This window comes from Cyphomyrmex costatus, unplaced genomic scaffold (genome assembly GCF_001594065.2).
Source record: "Cyphomyrmex costatus isolate MS0001 unplaced genomic scaffold, Ccosl1.0 scaffold72, whole genome shotgun sequence".
NCBI lineage: Eukaryota > Metazoa > Arthropoda > Insecta > Hymenoptera > Formicidae > Cyphomyrmex > Cyphomyrmex costatus.
The window spans coordinates 1-18,374 of record NW_017280289.1 but is presented as its reverse complement, the minus strand read 5'-3'; the positions used below and the strand labels follow the sequence as shown (position 1 = coordinate 18,374).

At 36.5% G+C, this 18,374-nt stretch overlaps 2 protein-coding genes across 2 annotated transcripts in view; both read right to left on the bottom strand.

The window, feature by feature from the left end:
• Window positions 1–3,679, bottom strand: part of mthl1 (adhesion G-protein coupled receptor methuselah-like 1) — a 156,193-nt gene extending 152,514 nt beyond the window's left edge. The window contains exons 1-2 of the mRNA XM_018548307.1: window positions 3,123–3,679; window positions 1,159–1,431 (exon numbers count right to left, since the gene is read on the bottom strand). Of these exons, the coding sequence (XP_018403809.1) occupies window positions 1,159–1,431; window positions 3,123–3,679 (830 nt within the window). The remainder of the gene's footprint in view (window positions 1–1,158; window positions 1,432–3,122) is intronic.
• A 5,412-nt stretch (window positions 3,680–9,091) lies between these two features.
• LOC108780550 (4-coumarate--CoA ligase-like 7) lies at window positions 9,092–11,427 on the bottom strand. Its single transcript, XM_018548306.1, has 8 exons — window positions 11,377–11,427; window positions 11,133–11,294; window positions 10,847–11,054; window positions 10,269–10,771; window positions 10,000–10,177; window positions 9,707–9,922; window positions 9,339–9,583; window positions 9,092–9,265 (listed from the first exon to the last, which is right to left on the bottom strand). The coding sequence occupies exons 1-8, from the start codon at window positions 11,425–11,427 to the stop codon at window positions 9,092–9,094; spliced, it is 1,737 nt and encodes a 578-aa protein (XP_018403808.1).
• Window positions 11,428–18,374: the final 6,947 nt, after the last annotated feature.

The following is an 18,374-nucleotide window of genomic DNA, read 5'->3' as shown; positions in this document are numbered from 1 at the left end:
TTAACCTAAAGAAACCAAACAACAATTCAGAAATATTAAAAGAATCTACATCTCAAAAATTGGACATCATTTACCTACATTCAAGCGACTGACCCCTTATATATTTGGCAAAACCAAGTCATATGCTCAACTTAAAAATTTTATGCGATTATTGTCTCATCATGACTAGTCACTTGGTACAAAATTTGCTTCAAAATTAGAGGTCCAGAAAACGAGCGAAAAAACACCAATTTTGCGGTGGTTTGTTACCGCGTGACGCTGGTCCTTGCGGATCGGTATCTGGACTCTAAAGGCTCTGTACGCGGTCAGCAATACTGTATATTAACGAATACTGACAATATTATTAATCGTGTGTGATTAATGTTGATGGATTGACGTAAAATACTGACGATGATTTGGATTTGAATACATGATTTTTCCTTAAGATCCATGTCGCCATAGATAATATAATAATATACGTCAAATCACATCAAACTGAAGTGAAATATTGTCAATAATACTGATCGTATAAGATTGTAAAAACTAATGCATACTGTCAGTAATACTGATCAGTAATACTGACTCAGTATTACTGATCGTGTAGGGAGACCTTAACTAAATTTTTTATCACGAATACGAATTCGAGCGGTTAGCGGATCCACCCGCGTGGTGGTTTTTGATTGATCGTTGCTGTCAGCATAGCGGTACGTTTAAGTAAAACAATGATAAAGTCGTTAATATTTTTCGGCTTCTATTATAGATTAGTCGAGCGTGAAAATAGAGAGAGAGAGACAAACGCGTTTCTTACATCAAGATCGCACGAAAGTCGAGATGATATACATAATGAACGATCCAGAAGTCTCGTTTAACATCTTAACGGATTTCTGAACAGAATTATAAGTACCAAAACATATTTTCCAAATCCGAGTAAAAATAATAAAAATAAAGATCCCTTACTTATGCAAAACTTATTATCTATCTTGAAATGTTCTTGTATTCTTACAAGTTTCAGATAACATGATAATTACAAATATCGTGATTTATCTTAATGTGTAGAGAAATTTTCTATTATTGTTGTATATATATTGGTTGACATTTTGCAGAGAAACGCTATATAAAAAAGTTCTGCGAGAAATACAAGATATATTACGACATGGTCAATTTCAATTTCGCACTGACCTTTGTGGTGCGTATTCCGGACAGGTAAACACCTTGGCGATCTGGTTGAGTTCCTTGATCCTTTCAACGCAGAACTGGCCGCTAGGTAAAATGGCCCCGTTTATTTCCAAGCTGCCGTCTGGTTGCAGCTCAGCGTCAAGTGCATTTCCGATGATTGTAAAGTTGTCGGATTTTGGACAATTAGGAAATCCAGCTACAATTTCGATGGCGGACGACGCGTTCGGAAGTAAAGGCGGTGCATCCGCAGTTTCCTGCACGATTACGCAGGTATTTCTATTGAATAAAAAAAGATATATTTGTCATGGAGAGCTCATTACAATGAAAAACAGTAGAAGCATCCGCAAGTTATTATTTTCAATTAATTTTTTACGGAAATACATTCTTAATTATATTTTTTATAATCGGGAGCCCCGCATTGCTATTCGCCCTGCTATTCGTCTCGCATGTGGCCGCAAAAAGTGACCACTAGCTTCAGCGTCATCTCATTCAAGAGTACACATTGTTCAATTTTTTCACGCTCTCAGCTGTTATAATGGCGGTATTTTAACGTTCTTGGCAATCCAAGACAGCGAGAAAAAATAAAAAAACAAGTATGAATTATCTATCAGTAAAGAAAACTATTGCGATTGAACTTAATTTTTTGGTGCTGACTATTTCTGAGATAACTAATATAACATATACAGACATATGAAAGAGTTGATAAATATCTTACTCTTCTGTGTCAGTCTCAATATACAATTTTTTATTATAAAATTAGTACGATATTGCGAATAGTTCATTCATTTTGATATGCTAGAATTCGTCGAGAAACTGGCCTGCGCATGCAACATCACATTCTCGAGTACAAACCGGACGAATGCAACAGTCAAGGTCGTTCTACACGTATTTAACGCATTTTACTTAAACACGATACTTGATAACTTTTCTTTTTTATTAGAGAAAATACAAAGTAAGCCATTAGGAGCGAGCCTATCAGGCTTGACTCGATAATTAAACAAATAGCTATGTCAAATCAATGGAAAATTAAATGACTTGATAACTAAACAAATAGCTATGTACCCAATAATTGAGTCAAAGACTTAGAAAATCCATTACTGTTTTATCAAAGATAAATCATTAAATGAAACATATAGTTTGTAACACTGTTTGGATAAGAAACGAAAAAGGTACTGATACCATAAATAAGAAAGTCTTTTATTATGTTGTATTAGTATTATAATATATACTTATTTATTTATATGTAAAATATCTATAAACTCGTGACCGGTGCAACAAACGGATATAATTTTAGTACAATTCACTACGATTTTCTGTAAAAAAAACAATACTTAAAATTTATTAATTTCAAAGTCGCGATATATTTTTTTCTGCGCTACTGCAAACAAAAAATTAATATTACTACATTCAACAAAATAAAAAAAATATTGCTGTAAGTCGGGTGTCGAGTTCACAAAGCCGTTAAAACTCTCTTACTGAGATTCTCTAAAACTTAAACGGTGTCTATACAGTGAGATTTTCAAACATAAATCTGAAGTTTTAAGTTCTAAATCGTAAGAAATTGATCAATCATAATCGAATGTGAGAAAAATACCCTGTTGTACCCTGAACGTTAAACAAGAATAATATACGACATCTGGATGTAAATCTGAACGCACCCATAAGAGGTCTCTGGTTAAAGTGAACACAAAGAGAATGCTTCTGCCCGACATAATTTGAATCTTCGTATTATTTGTACATATGTACACTTCGTATAATAATCAACCAAACCAACCCAGCAATATAATGATTTTGAGGATTGCGAATTAAAGGTTAGAATTCCAATCGGATATCAATTTAATTTTAATTCGTTTCATTCTAATCGACTGAATTCTACAATTCTCAATTCGCAAGTCCCCAATCTCCACGCAGGGTGACACAAACATAAGACACTGAGAGAGAAACTTCTAAGGCTGATCTTCGCTTACCCGCCTTCGTGGAAATTGGCGTGCTCGCCGCAGCAACGTCGTACTCGCGGCCTCATGGTCGCGGCGGCGTGATGGCCCGTCGATTTTTTCGGCGTGCACACGAGCAGACCGGTCGAATCGGAGCAATAATTACTGGGGGAAATGTAAGGACCGGTGGTGGCCTGGCTGAATTCACGCACCGCACTACCGTTTGTGAACATGATGATCGGATTCAGTATCTCTTGTCGCAAGTGGGCTAACTTCGTGTGGTCGTCGCATTTCGGCCATTGTCCATCGACGACGTGCCAGTTGGCGGGCAATTTGCCGCTGGTAAGCAGTGTTTCTTCTTCGATTGAATAAATCATCTGTGCCCACCAGGTTTTCGACGCCGCCGGTCCGCAACGCGGCAACGCGGCGTCGTCCTCAGCTGGAGTCGGAGAGAGCTGGAGTTCCTCGCCGTAACGGCAACACTTGAGAATCCTTAACTGCGACTTCGCCGTGTCGTCCGGTTCCGAGACGACGACCGTTGTTGCTGCGATCGCCACGACGAGCGCGAATACATAACCCGCGAACGCCATAATGATTCCGAGAAATCCGCAGCTACGTTCACCCTTGTCCCTTTCGTATGAAGTTCGTTAACCACGAAGATCGCGCGAGTTCCGAAATCTTCCACGGAAAACGATCGCGCGCACCAGCACTCGAATCGATCAAATCGATGCCATTCCGCGAAATCGCGACATTCGCGACGCGAACCGAAGCGGTCGACGAGAGATTTAAACGAGAGTCCCGTTTGTTAGGCGCTTATATAACGCTCGTCGAACACGTCTCTCCCGTCCGAAGGCTTCAGCGTTACTGCGTGCTCGGCTCGGCGCGACATGTGGTCCGCTGCTCGAGCAGCAGCGTGACTCCGGGATGCGCGCGCAGCCGCACGCCACGCTCGCGGGCCTCCCGCCCTTAACCGACCTTATTCAACCACCGCGCGCACGCTTCCTCCTTTTCTCAACGGCGACCTTCGCTCGCGTTGCTCCGATGAAAGGGGCGAGAATTCGCGACCACGTGTCTGCGCCCCCCGCTCCGCTATGTACAAGCCGGAAGTACAACGGTAACGCGCGTGACGCTATTCCGTTTGCGGTCGCGAGTTTTGTATTATGACCGAACGTTCCACGCAAATCAGGGATGCGAGGATGGGTGGAGATTCGACTATTCGTTCGTTATCTTCCACCAATTTTAACGACCAATTTAAATGAGCTTCCGTTGACCAATCGAAGGAAAGAATTTTAGGAATTGACGAATCAAAAAGAATCGCTCTCCCAAGCATTTGCAACGTTAATTAAATAAGTGGATTGCATTCTTTATCGAAATTCCTTTAGCGTGAGATGAAATGAATTTTTTTATCAAATATTTATCGATTTTGATAGAGGAAAAACCCGACTGTGTGTGTGTGTGTGTGTGATATGTGAATAATATCCGTTTTTATCAATTGAAAGTTTTAAAAGCCTCACTTAAAATTAAAATAATCTGATAATTTTTTCATTCTTAGAACCAGAAAAAGATGAAATATTACACACATTGGTAGAAATAATTATTATAAGCTCTGGGGCCCTATTCTTAAAAATATCGCATACAAAAATCTAGAGAAATACTATAGCATATGCTATAGTATTTTCCTAGTATACTATAGTATTCTCTCTCTTAATATTATTTTTAAGCGAACATCAAAACTTTCCCTTTCTCTCTCTCTCATCTTAAGAGAAAGGAAGAAAGAGATAGTTTACAATAAGAAATTATCGTTAATTCGATACTGTATTGACAATTATTTGATCATTCTGGGACGTCAAGGTGATCTGGAAATCGACATCGACTTGATGATTATTTCTCACTAAGAAACCTCAATATTACGAATGTATTAATATATTCTGGGAATTAAAGACCTTTATATATACGATCTGCGTAGTAGTTTCTCGAGTAGATAACGGCAGAAAATATACACGTGGTACAACGTGCAAAGTATTATAAATCGAGACGATTTGAAATATGCATTTCTCAGCGTGACTAAGCACAGATCCTGCAAGATACATATTTCCGAGAATCGTTCGCGTCGGTTAGTAAGAATCTATGAGAAAATATACAAGCGTGTGTCCTCGTCCGCTACCTTAAGAGCAAATGTCATCCTGAACATAACGGACGATACGGAATTCTCTTGTTCGATAGCATTATATCGACGACGAAGCTTCCTGAATCGGCAACTCACCTGGCACGACCTGTTTCCTCGGCGAAACGAGCGGATAACTTCTCGATCGCGCGAAGGTCGGCAGTGATTACGACCGAAGAATCAGCGTAACAACCAAGATCGACTCCATAAAACACGCTCAGTACGAATGCGGCTGGTGGAACATCACCTCGTGAAGGAAGTGAATGCCGCTCGTTGGTTGTAATTTACACTCGTTGGGCGTAAACCGGCTGTGCTGCATCGATTCCACGAAGAGGTTGTCGAGAACATGCTTACGCTAACGCTTTTCTAAAATTAATAGATACATGTATGCATATAGAGTCATAAATATCTTAGAACATGGGTTTCCAAAGTATCGTCTAATGGAAAAATTTTAGAATATACTTATTAAATTACATTTCGTTCTTAGAACGTATAAGGAAATAATTTCTTCTTAGAGTTTATCCTGGCTCGTAGGACAATATTATATGTTGAAGAATTTTATGTAATTCTCGCATTCACTAAGAATATTACGATAAAATATAAAAATAAGTTTAGTTGATTTTAAGTGCATGATAAGAATCTTTAAAATATTTTATTATATTAAAATTATCATATTGTATTTTCAGAGTAAATTCTAAGAAAATATTCTCTCTGTGTATATTTCTAAGATTTCGTTTCTTCGCATATAGTTGTATGTATGTGTTTTTTCACGACTTCGCACACATGTGAAGTTAAATTTTCAAAGGGGGGGATCAAAATTTCAAAATAAATTAATATTATTAAATTTCTAAAAATCTCTTGCATCGAGTTAACATTAAAGCTATTAACAAAAATAGGAAATAGAAACGTTTTTTTACACTTGTGCTCTAAAAGGACTCCAATATGAATTTAAACGTTAAAGCACTTATGACTGTGTACATCATAAACTTTTAGTACATATAGTTATAAGTTTTATTTAATAAGAAAGTTTTTCTAAAACAATATCCTTTCGCTTATTAAGAAAACCTCAGTTTTTGTACAATTTTCCTCAAAAGAGTCGGCAAATGCAACCGTCCAAGTCGACCGGAAATGCTTTAAAAAGTTCCGCGCGAGCAGCGCCGGCGGGACGCCAGCAATTAAACTTTTTCGCCATCTCGCGACAGAGAAAATTGGAAATTTGTGTCCCCGCTATGGCCGCCTACCAGCGTCTGCAAAATTTTATCAATTAAAATATCGTTAACGTCCGTGCCTAGCCGAAACGAGCTCGTTAAAACGCTTCGCGCAGGATAACTGCCTAGGTGAGCTCTTTCTTGTTCTAGCTTGGAACTTCCGTCGAAGCTTGAGAATAGAGTGAGTATAATACCAATTTTTTATTGCAGCGCCAGAACAGATACAAAGTGATCCCGGGGTTTGAAAAAACGTTATATTTAGAACCACTGTATTTAATTAAAATTAATTGAATTTTTATTTATAAAAATTTTTTTTTTATCAGAGAAACTGTATATTATAAAATTGTAATATAATAAAAGTATGATGTGAAAATTTTAGGACAATTAAAATACAATATTTTAATAATGCTTAAATTTATTTCAGAGTTTATAGTTGATTTATATTATGTATTATATTTAAAGTTATTTAAAGATATATAACATTTATTAATTTTAAATAGCTATATTACATAATCTTTTTTACTTTAGTGAATGATGATGAAGAATTAGTTCAAATATGGTGTATTAAACATAGTATACTAAAATTTGTCGGCACATGAAATGAGAACTCAGAGAACTGGATCTATAGACAACAAAAAGTCGAAATACTATCTTTTAGACGTCTTTAAGACGTCTCTTAAAAGAAATATCTGCACCTTTTAAGCACCTTTTAAACATTTTATTTAGATATGCGTGTAACAAATGTAATAAAAAAATATATTATGTAATGTGCACGCACGCACATTACTCATGTTTTAATTCTGTGAAGTGTACAACTCTCGCACTATTATATAATATTTTATCAAACTAATAGCTATATGTTACTGTATCGTTTAATTAAAATTATCAAAATTCCATTGAAACTTGAGGAGAGAGTTGAGAATTATTTCCGTAGCAACACATATATAGAGGATATATCAGGAAGTCGAGTCATTTTCCAAAATTTCCTAGCAACGTGCCGGTGCAGAGGTTAATAGGATGGCACGAAATTCAGATAGAGGGAGAGTTGGAGGTAGTATCGTAGCGGCACGTAAATCACAGCGATCGTCGGTGTTCCTGTATGCGCGTGTGTTTCCCATGTGAATTATAGCGCGCCCGCGCGCGGTCGGACGCGTGAGCGTGCGTTCGTTAATAGGTTTGCACGTGCGTGTCCCTAAACGTAATACCGATTTTATCTGTCCCCTTGTCTACGCAGGCTGGCCGGTTGGTCGGTTGGACGCGACGCGCGGAGGGTAGAGAGCGGCAGCCAGACAGTTTGATCCAGGTTGCGATCCCGGAAGTCAAAACTGCGAAATCGTCCGGTTTTCGGATTGATTACCGATCGTTAAAAGCGATCGAACGAAATGTCGCTCGTACGCATAAAAATGAAGCGCCCCTCGATGACGGAAGTGCGCGCGGTGCGCTTCCGCTATTACGCCGCGGAAGATAATCGAATCCGGGTAATTTCGCTTCGCTAATGAGGGGGTCACCGCTGTAAAATACTGTGGAACGTGCACTGTAAACAAATGCGATACAGTAATATTCTGTGGAGGATATTTTATCTGGGTGCCATCTCTCTCTCCGCGGACTAATTGAATATCGGAGTTATCGATGTTGTTTCGCTTGCGAAGCCTTTCCGATTACAATGAAACGCAATGCATATCTCATCATACAGTCAGTTAAAATAACATAACATGTGCGAGAGATAATGTTCATTACTTTTTATTTATATGAATTTGAACTTCCCCGATACATTTATTATAAGTTTGCATATTTGTATGCAAAACAGTTTGCCGATAATATATTTGCTTTTATTGCTCTATTTAATTTAATTAATCGTATATATTTGTATATAAACATTATGCGCGTATATAAGATTTAAAGTTAAATGTAGTTTGTCTTAATTTCATATTTATTTATTGCACTTGTAATATATTTACAATGTAAAGATATTTTATACTAATTAGAATAATTATGCTAACAAGCTTGAAGATATAAATCCTTCTTTTGTCTCTTATTATAAATATTTAGAATTTTATAACTTTGTTAATTTATATATTGATATTGTATAATAATTATTTTATTATATATATATAATAATATATATGTATATAATGTAATATATAATATATTATGTGTAATATTACGGATAATATTAAATATAATATTTTTAATATATATAAAAATAAAAATATAAAATATGGTTTCCCGAGATAAGTTACCATTTACTTTTATATTCCTTCACATTCGGAAGTTTTAATTTTCTATAATCAACTTTCTTTAAATCCGAAATGTACATACATATGTGAGATGACAGTCAGAATTGAATCCAGAATTAACTTCAACTCGACTGCTTTCACAGAAGTCATTTCTTTCGATATCTATACATCATATTATAATAATATATGTATGTTATAATTGGTATTATATATTTCAAATTGTATGATATTAAAATTAGCATAATAATTAAAGAAGCTAAATATGGATTTAGTTTGTTTAACTATTATGCATTAGTTTATTTAATTATTATGCTTTTACTAAAAATGTAAAATATATTACATATTGTGAATTATGAGCAGTTATGCTCACAATTCACGATAATATATTTTAGATTATGCATAATTTTTATCGTATGCATCAGCCTGCGCCCAATAATTAAGTATCTTTCGTTGAATTTTTCCATTTGAGATACGTGGCATCCGGTTAAGAAATATTACACCACCGTAAAGTTCTTTATCTGGACCTAATTTTTCCATTACCCATTGTTCCAGTTCCTCTTCCGTTACCTATAAAGCAAAATAATGTCAATCTTTCGTACAGAATTCCGATCGATCTCAAGACAAAAGTCAGCTTTCAAACCTCTTTTCCTGGCACCTTCAAAATAAACGCTTTTGGATATTTATTCTCAAAAGCATGTGGCATAGGTACTACAACGGCCTCGAGCACTGCAGAATGATTTTGTAACACGGCCTCAATTTCCACCGGTGATATCGTCTTCTTTTTGTATTTAAATATTTGATTGATCCGCTCGGTGACGAAAACATTGCCATCTTCATCATAATAGCCTACATCTCCAGTTTTGAACCAATTTGTTATCCATTCCTCTACGTGAATTGATTTAAATATATACTTTTTCATTAAAAATAATTATATATGATATTATTTATGTTATCATATCTCATAAACGCAATTATAAATTATGAATTACAAGAATTTGTGACTATTACCGCAGTAATTCACACTGGACGTATCGCTGTAATACTTTCTCATCATATATGGAGAACGGCACCAGATTTGGCCTCGCATGTTTGGACCTAATGGCTTTTCTTTGGCTGAGGGATATAAAGATGTGATCATCAATCGAACGTTTTCACCCACGTAACCGCTGGATCCAATCTTTCCGGTTCTTCGTTGGTAAGCTATTATGCCTGTTTCAGTTAGATCTGAAACAACTCAATGATTTAAATATTGCATCGTTATCATTGATTTTTTTATTACAATTGTGACGAGATGTACACACTGTATATTTGAATAACAGAAGCGTTTGGCAACAACTTGATAAGATTCGCGTGAATTCCATGATTAATGATCGAGCCACCAAATAAGAATTTCTTCAGAGAAGAGACATTGTATTTCGTAAGATCGATGGATTTAACCAGTTCGGTGCACATATCAGTTTTAAGAAACATCCACGTTACCTGAAATAAATAAATATTTTATACATTTTACACTGCGTATTTTTTATATTTCATACGTATATCTCAGACACACAAATTTAAATATCTTTACCTTATACTTTTCTATTAATTTGCACACCTTACTCGCATGGAACATTGGCTTGACTTTAATCGCTGTCACGTGCGAAGTGATGGCGCGAACAGTCAAGAACATGCCGGTAATGAAACCGAAGGATTCGAACCATAATCCAATGTCGTTGCAACTCATAAAGGGTGCCTGCTGGTTCGACGGAGCCATGAAAACTGATTGCGGAATATCCACGTCTTTGGGAAGGCTATCCGTACCCGAAGAAAACAGTATCATCGCAGTTTCTCTTATACTTATTAGTGGGCAGGAAAAGTTGTTAACGGCATTCTCATTGAACGATTGATAATTCAGAATTGAGTGAAGACTCTCGAAAACTTCGTGATGATCGAAAACGATGATTTTCGGCAAAGACGCAGATTTACAGTTACTCTTAACTTCGAAGGCAAACTGAAGAGTTGCCATAGCAAAACTTGCGCTGGTGAAGATTACTTTTGGTTTGACTTTCTTCAGAAAGTAATCTAAATTTTCTATACATATCTTTGATAATAAGTAAATGAGAGAAAAAATAGATCAATGAATAATCGTAAGGAGGCAATCTGTACCTTTGACGTGATATTCATCTAACGGATTCACTTTACATCCGATGTATAGACCCGCCAGAAGTGGTACGTAAGCATTTAATTGATTCATAGTGCAAACCGTTATTACATTATTACGACAAATATGCTGTTTTTTCAACCATAATGCACACTTCACGCTCTTCTCTCTCATCTCTTCGAACGTAACTTCTTTTCCTGTTTCTGCATCGATCTACAAAATATATTAATCGTATTACTATCTAATAATATAATATTTTGCAAGCAAAGTGTTATTTTTAAAATATTTCACCTGACCAATGAAACTTGGATTAGATTTCAACGCGTTCAAAATATAGTTTCCGATATGTTTTTTGGTCCGTTTATTTGAAATTTCTTCACAGAATGGATCTGATGTTGTTTTACCTACCAAAATATTTCTTATTATCTGAAATGGAGCATTATTGTTTGTCTCCTGAAATATACGATACGTTTTTAATTCTTATAATAAATTTTAATAAGTTTTTATGTAACTCTTTTATAGAGTAGATACTTACATCTTGATATAAATTAATATCTTCTACATCATCTTCTATATTATCCTCCATATTAGAGTTATCTTTTTTTACTTATATTGCACTTAAATTGAACGTGAATGTAGGCTGAAACTTTTATTAACTGAGACTTTTATTAAAATAATAGACACTAATGCAAAAATGTGTGAGCCCCAACTTCTATTGAGACATTTATTTACAATCATGTGTGAGATGTCCTCGGATTTAAAAGTAAAGCAAAAATATTTTGCTCGGGAACATTAGTTTCTGAACTTGAGTCAGCTTTGAGAGAAAGAGCGAGAGAGATAGTATATAAGCAGATAAATATACATTGTATAACAAGTAAAGATAAAACTGTCGCGCGCGTAAAATGTCGATAAACCATAAGAAGGAGTTACTCATGCGGCACGGTGAACGATAAGAATTTTCGATTTCGCCGCGATGCTGGGAAGTAAGAATCGTTTCTATACCTAGTTCGTGCAGAAAGCAAGAAGAGAGCCTGGTAGATCACGAAGCTAATCTCGAATCTTGTAACTGTATAGCGTATCTCGCGGGAGATACGTAGTCGATCATATGGACAAGAGAGAGTCCCAAAGTTTAAATCCCCGTGCGCGGGTGGAGTGGATTAACACGCTTCCTCTCGATGAAAGAACGGCCCGTCACCATCGCTTTAGATAATCTTGCCACAATCTCCGGCGAACCTGCGTACGAGCCACGCCAAGCTCGTCGGCTTGTCGTGACTTTTATCTGCATTATGCATTCTGTCGCGTGCACTTAAACGCATAACGGGGATTACCGTCCGGTCGTTACGGCACGACAAGCACGTTTTTCTAATCGCAATTTGCTTTATCAAATTAATCGCGGGAGATCGCGCCGATAAAACGTGCGGTAATACACCACGTTGCCGAGCAATTGAAGATTATATCTTGGTGGGTTTGTGTTCGATGTCCCCCCCCCCCCCCCCCTCCCCCTTTTGATTGAAATAACTATGCATATTTGGGAATGAGAAGCGTCACGCGGAGAAATTTTGAAGATCAGAACTCTCCGGTTTTTAGTTAATAGGCGCTACGAGACCGAAGATTTTGCAATTAATGCAATTAGCGCGGCAGCGCCCTTCGACTCTTCACAAAGATGGTTAAAACGAGCTTCGTTAAAGGGCTTCCAGGAATCTTTACCAGACAATAATGTTCCTTAGATGGTGCCTGAGTCCTAACAGAACAAGTAATAATGAATTATTATCGGTCGATAGCTTTCGTTATTCCACATTATATCGATTAATGCGACAAAATAAAAAGTATGCAAATCTCAACGATTTGAATGAAAGCGTTACACGTTATATCTAACAGACCGCTTAGCAAAATGTTGACTTTCATTTTTGTATAAAAGTAAGTTACCCCTTCTCTCTCAGGGGCGAAGTTACTCGAGAAAATCTTGAATTGGATCGTCGCGAGTGAAGACAAGCATTTTTCGCGCGGAAACTTAGTACTTAAAAAATAATTTTCCCCGAAACGCTATAACTTCTCCCGCCCCAGCCGTTTCTGAACGAAGACATTTACAACGGAGGATCGTAAGATTCCATAAGATTTCCCATGTAGTGTCCCGAGTCTGTTTTGGCGCGAAAACTCAATCATAATGGCCTATAAACGGCGGCCATAAAGATCATAACGGTACATTAAGCTCGCTATCGTTGGTGCACTAACGTCGTCGCTGATTCGGTCGAAACTTTTACGGTATAATCCCTCGCCTACCCGCAGCTTTTCTCCCATATAGCCACCGAATTGCCGAAGACGCCTGAAGAAGATTTAAAGCCGCATTACAAACTCTACCGTGTACATATCGCGAGCATGCTCGGGGCGTGCTACTATGCTAATAATTTATAGCGCGCGATCGGGATGTCGCTGCATCCAGAGGCGCATATTTGAATTTACAACTTGCCTACGTGCTGAAATTCAGTGTAAAGGCGTGCCATATGCTATCATCCTATCTAGTCTTATCTTTTTTGAGTGCGCACACGTCTTCAAGAATTATATTTAATATAATGAATAAGGATACGCAGATGAAGAATTTCGATCAAGGCGGTTATTTACGACTAATAATGTCTTCTTGTGAGTTTATGTATAATAATTTTCAGTTCGAATTGTATAAATTTACAAGAATTTATAATTATAAAGAATCGTCTTGTCCAAATATGGCAATGTTCACTCACGTGCGTTTAATCTTATCAGTCGATTTTCACTCAAATCAATAAGAATGTCCGATTAAATTTTCCAGTAACATTTTTCCAATTAAAATGCAGCAACAGTGGATAACAAGAAAAGTATTCTTTCGATGATAAATGATTATAAATCAACGAATGTTTCTCAAGAGACGTAAAAATAATATGAAACCTTTTTAGATATCGTTAGATAACAAATGTCGTTATTCACCGAAGCAGATTTTCAGAAAAGATCGTTTCTTCATTGCGTTCTTTGTTGTTTGAAAGGGTTAGTCTCGTGATTAAAATCCTCGGCGAACGCCACCGCGCGACGAACGGCAAAATATTCATCACGTACGAATGACGTGAAAAAGAAAAGCGGTTGGCTCTTACTTTCTTTCGAGGACAGGTCTTTTCGCAAGAGGGTCTCTCTGTAAACTCAATTTTCTAACGCGCGCGCGAGATAAGGGTCGATCTCTTCCGCAAGCTCCATCGCCGGCCGGCGTTGGTTGCCACCCTCGTCACTTTGATATCGATGAGGGTAATTTACGCGAACATTGTTGGCGAAGAAGATTGATGCGTCGAGTGCGTGCGAGGGCACCGAGAGGCTCCCGGGGCCCGTTGTACCCCCGTCCATTCTGACATTTCCTATGCCACTCTCTCTCTCTCTCTCTCTCTCTCTCTCTCTCTTGCTGTCCCTTGTTCTCTCTTTCTTTCTAGTTCTGCCTGCTGCATGATGAATTGCATTTCGACACCCTACGCCCTGCGAACGATTGTCCTGCGAGACTGCCGCGTCATTCGGCGTATTATTGCACGCGTGAAACTGGCGCCTCGCCTCTCTTCCGCGTTATCACGATTAAATGACGCCGATGAGCGATATACTTCTCCTCGCTCCTTACTGCGAGGAAATCGATGACGCTGGCATCAGCAGTTTTTTAATGGAGTAAAATGACGTGTTATTGTAACTGTTATATAATAGAATAGTGTTTGCGTGAAATCACGACGTACGTCTGTTTCGTTCGTTTAAAAAGTTTAATAGTTATGCGCAAATGTTTTGATTAAAATTTGGCTACTTTGATTATACATATTAATATTATACAGTATTTAACTATATAACTCTACTAATATATACTTAATGTAAAATTTATTATGTGTTATTTTTTATTATATTTCTGTATAGTTTTATATATTTATATAACGATTGAATTCTGAAATCTTACGATTTCATAGATGAAATAGAAAGCTGGTGTACGTCGATTTCCTTTTGCCTTACATTATCATTTTGTCAAATGATTCATTTGTATAGAAAATTACTTTTCTACATTTATGCGTGTGTATGTGTATGCGTGTATGAATACACAGCAAAGCAAATATTAAGCGACGTACAAAATATAATAAGCTGGAACACTGAACATCAATTTCATAAATTTTTCCAGAGCTTTGGCAAATTTGACGTAATCCAGGTAATATCTAAATTACATAAGTTCTATTCTCTTCTATTCTTTCTTTCTCTTTCCGTCCTTGTTGCAATATTAAAACTGCTAGATGTCAAGAAAAAGGCAGAGTACCCTAAAAGAGAATTACAATCGTAGACATATTGGATTGAAGAACTATAAGTGAACGATGTGTGCTACTCTTTCGCGATCATTCCTACTTTTATCTGCGATCGCGGCATTGAAACAGCTATATGGAGACACGTGTAAGCGCGTGCACAGTGCACCCTTTAGATGATGAACAGATATGAGATTATTACTAGACCGTACATATAAGGAACGTAGCAAAGCCTGAACCGGTATATGGTATGTGTTTTCGCGTGACTATCCAACATCCAAGTATCTAATTACTGCACTCTGATGAAAGCAGTGCCACACTTTTAACTTTATCGTGCTAATGGCTTATGCTTCGACTACCTTTTTTAAATCACTGCAAAGTAATAAGGAAGAAATCTCTTTCATCGTGGAAAATAACAGAAGAACCTATTTCAGCTTTTAATAAATAATGATAATATATATCTGTAAAAAACATTGTTTACAATGTTTACATCAACTATTGCATATAATTTTGTATCTTTTGAGTGCAAAATAAATCGTAGGATTATATGTTATTACGAGATTACTGTAACTAATTTTTCAAGAATTGAAGATATTGTCTATCGAGCAACATTATTAACGGTAAAAACTCTCTTCTTTTATTTGTCACATTATCGTATATTTGTCGTTTATAAAGTATGTGCGAGACTGAAACGTAGAAGTGCGCATGACATTCGAGATTTCAGTGTACTCAACCGTTCGATTGTCTCCGCGCGTTACAACTCGCTGTAACAGCTTGCAGCAAAGTTTACCATGTGCCGACAGCCGCGAGGCTTGCCCGAATACGCAATCGCGACGCACAAACGTTCACCGTGGTGGATATACGCGACAGTACGTTTATTCATGGCGTGCTAAAAAATTCATGGAAATATCAAAGTTTAAGTATCCGACAAAGATCTCGGCTGCGGGCTGTGAGAATGACGGTTGAAATATCCACGTTGCATCGGATGAGCGTAAAAGGGAAGGCAATATGCACGCCTCGCGATGCAAAAGTCATAAAGCTTGTGCATAAATGTATGTGATTTATGCGGCGGAAAGGAAAGAGCATCCGGTTTTCATTCTCGATAACACTCGACCATATCGAATGACGATCGTTCGTTCACGATCGTCTTTCGATATCCGTTCATTGCACATTAATTGCTGACATAAAATTCATTAATGCATTTATCTACACTGCGAAAAGCATGCAAATCGAACACATAAACTTTGAAGAAGGTGACAAACGTATTTATACAATAACATTAGATATATGTTCACAGATTTAATATGCAATCATATATTGTTTGAGAGATTTAAAAATACTTACTCTTATTTTGTATAATAATACTACTTAATGATTTATTTCTTTATTTAGAAAGGGCAATAAATAGGAGAGAACTTGATAATTATTTTAAATAGTAAATAAAAAAAAGGTTTTGCAAGTTCTTTTAATTTATCTACAAATTTATTATGTAAAATGTATTGAGTATCTAATTTTTTTTCTGGCAAACAAAGTGCGTTTAGATAAATGTACGTGGTGACAAGCAAGATATGTAATCTATTCACTATTTTGTATAAAAATGTCAGGATTGAATTTTCTATTTCAAGATCTTAACCATTCTTTCGCATCGCTTGCTTTTATGGTACCTGCATGCTTAATTTAGACCGAATCTCGCAGTATATAAGGTTATCGTCGAGTTATAGTCGAGTGGAGTCGATCGTAGATCTCGTAGGCCCCCTTTTATCCCTCGTCTTCGAGGTTACCCTTATCCCCGTGCAAACATCTACCCTCTCAGATTCCGCTGAGACTCACTGCTTGCCTGTCCAGAAAGCGTGTCGGAGCCCGACACGGAAGAGCGGAGATCAGCAGCTGCGTATCGTGCTCGCGGTGCGCCATGCTGGTCTTGATGGATGTTCTCGCGCGTCCCCGTACACGTGTATGCGGGGTGCGTGGACCCTCTTACGTCATTCTATTGCGCAAACCCCGAGAGCCTTAGTATCTTCTATAGGGAACGGATTCTGGTGTTGATCTCGTTCCCCTTCTCGATTCCTAGAAAACAGTTTGCTATTTCTTGTATGTATACCCTTTTCATCGTTCTTCCTATTTCCTTTATTCTCATTCTACAAATTTTTCCCTTATTCTTTTATATAAGGGAATATAATAATATATATATATAATTACTATATTATTTAAATATAATTTACCTATTACTTTTCACGGATTAAAAATGCGGAATAAAACGCCCTGAATGACAGAATCAAAAAATTTAAAAGTAACGATAAGCCTTAATGCATCAATCTTTTATTAAAAATAATGTATACATTAAGCGGATTTCGTGTAATATAAAGCTATTGCAAACTAATAATCGCTTGATATTGTAACACAATTAAATATCTGACTTGTAAGAGATATGTACATTGATGAGTTTTGTGCGAAACGAATTTAAGAAATAAAATAAAAACCATGCAATAAAGTCTATTCATCGGAGAATTTTAAAAATGTAACGACTAAATTATTTTATCTATTTTGTAATATACGTTAATATTTAGACGATTACCGCGCGGCCTTGAAATTTGTTTTGATGGCGGTCGGGCGCGGTGAGCGGGTAGCGCGTTATGTTTACGCGCAGACATTCCATTACCGAGGCTCGTACAGTACAGTAGGTAATCCCGTGCCGCTCTTCTTTATATTTCTTTTTGAAATATATTTGCGACAAATATTAGATGATACGAAACATCGCGTACTTCAGATATTTTAAATAAGAGAAATAAATCAGAGTTCTTTTAAATATTAAATATTAAATGTTGAAAGCTAAACTGTTAAATTTTTTTTTATTTAAAATACAAATTTTTAATAAAATTGTTTTAAATATGACCGACTCTTAACTATGCGATTTATTTAAAATATAAAATAACTTCTCAAAATTTATTTAAAATAATAAATACTGAATAACTTTTTTATCTTTTTTATATATTAAGAAACTTAATTTTTTTAAATACCAAGTTCCTGTACATTAGTATATCGATCATGTAACTTGATATTACGTGGAATAAAGTAAAATCCAATTAGTATTTTTTATCATGGAATTGATGAAACAATTTCTTATATTAATTTTCTCAAAACTTAGTTTAGTTTTAACATCGCGAGTTTAATATGATACTATATATCATTGTATATCGAAGAACATCTTTGTCAATCTTTTATTAATAATATTATGTACATTGCGCGGATTTCGTGT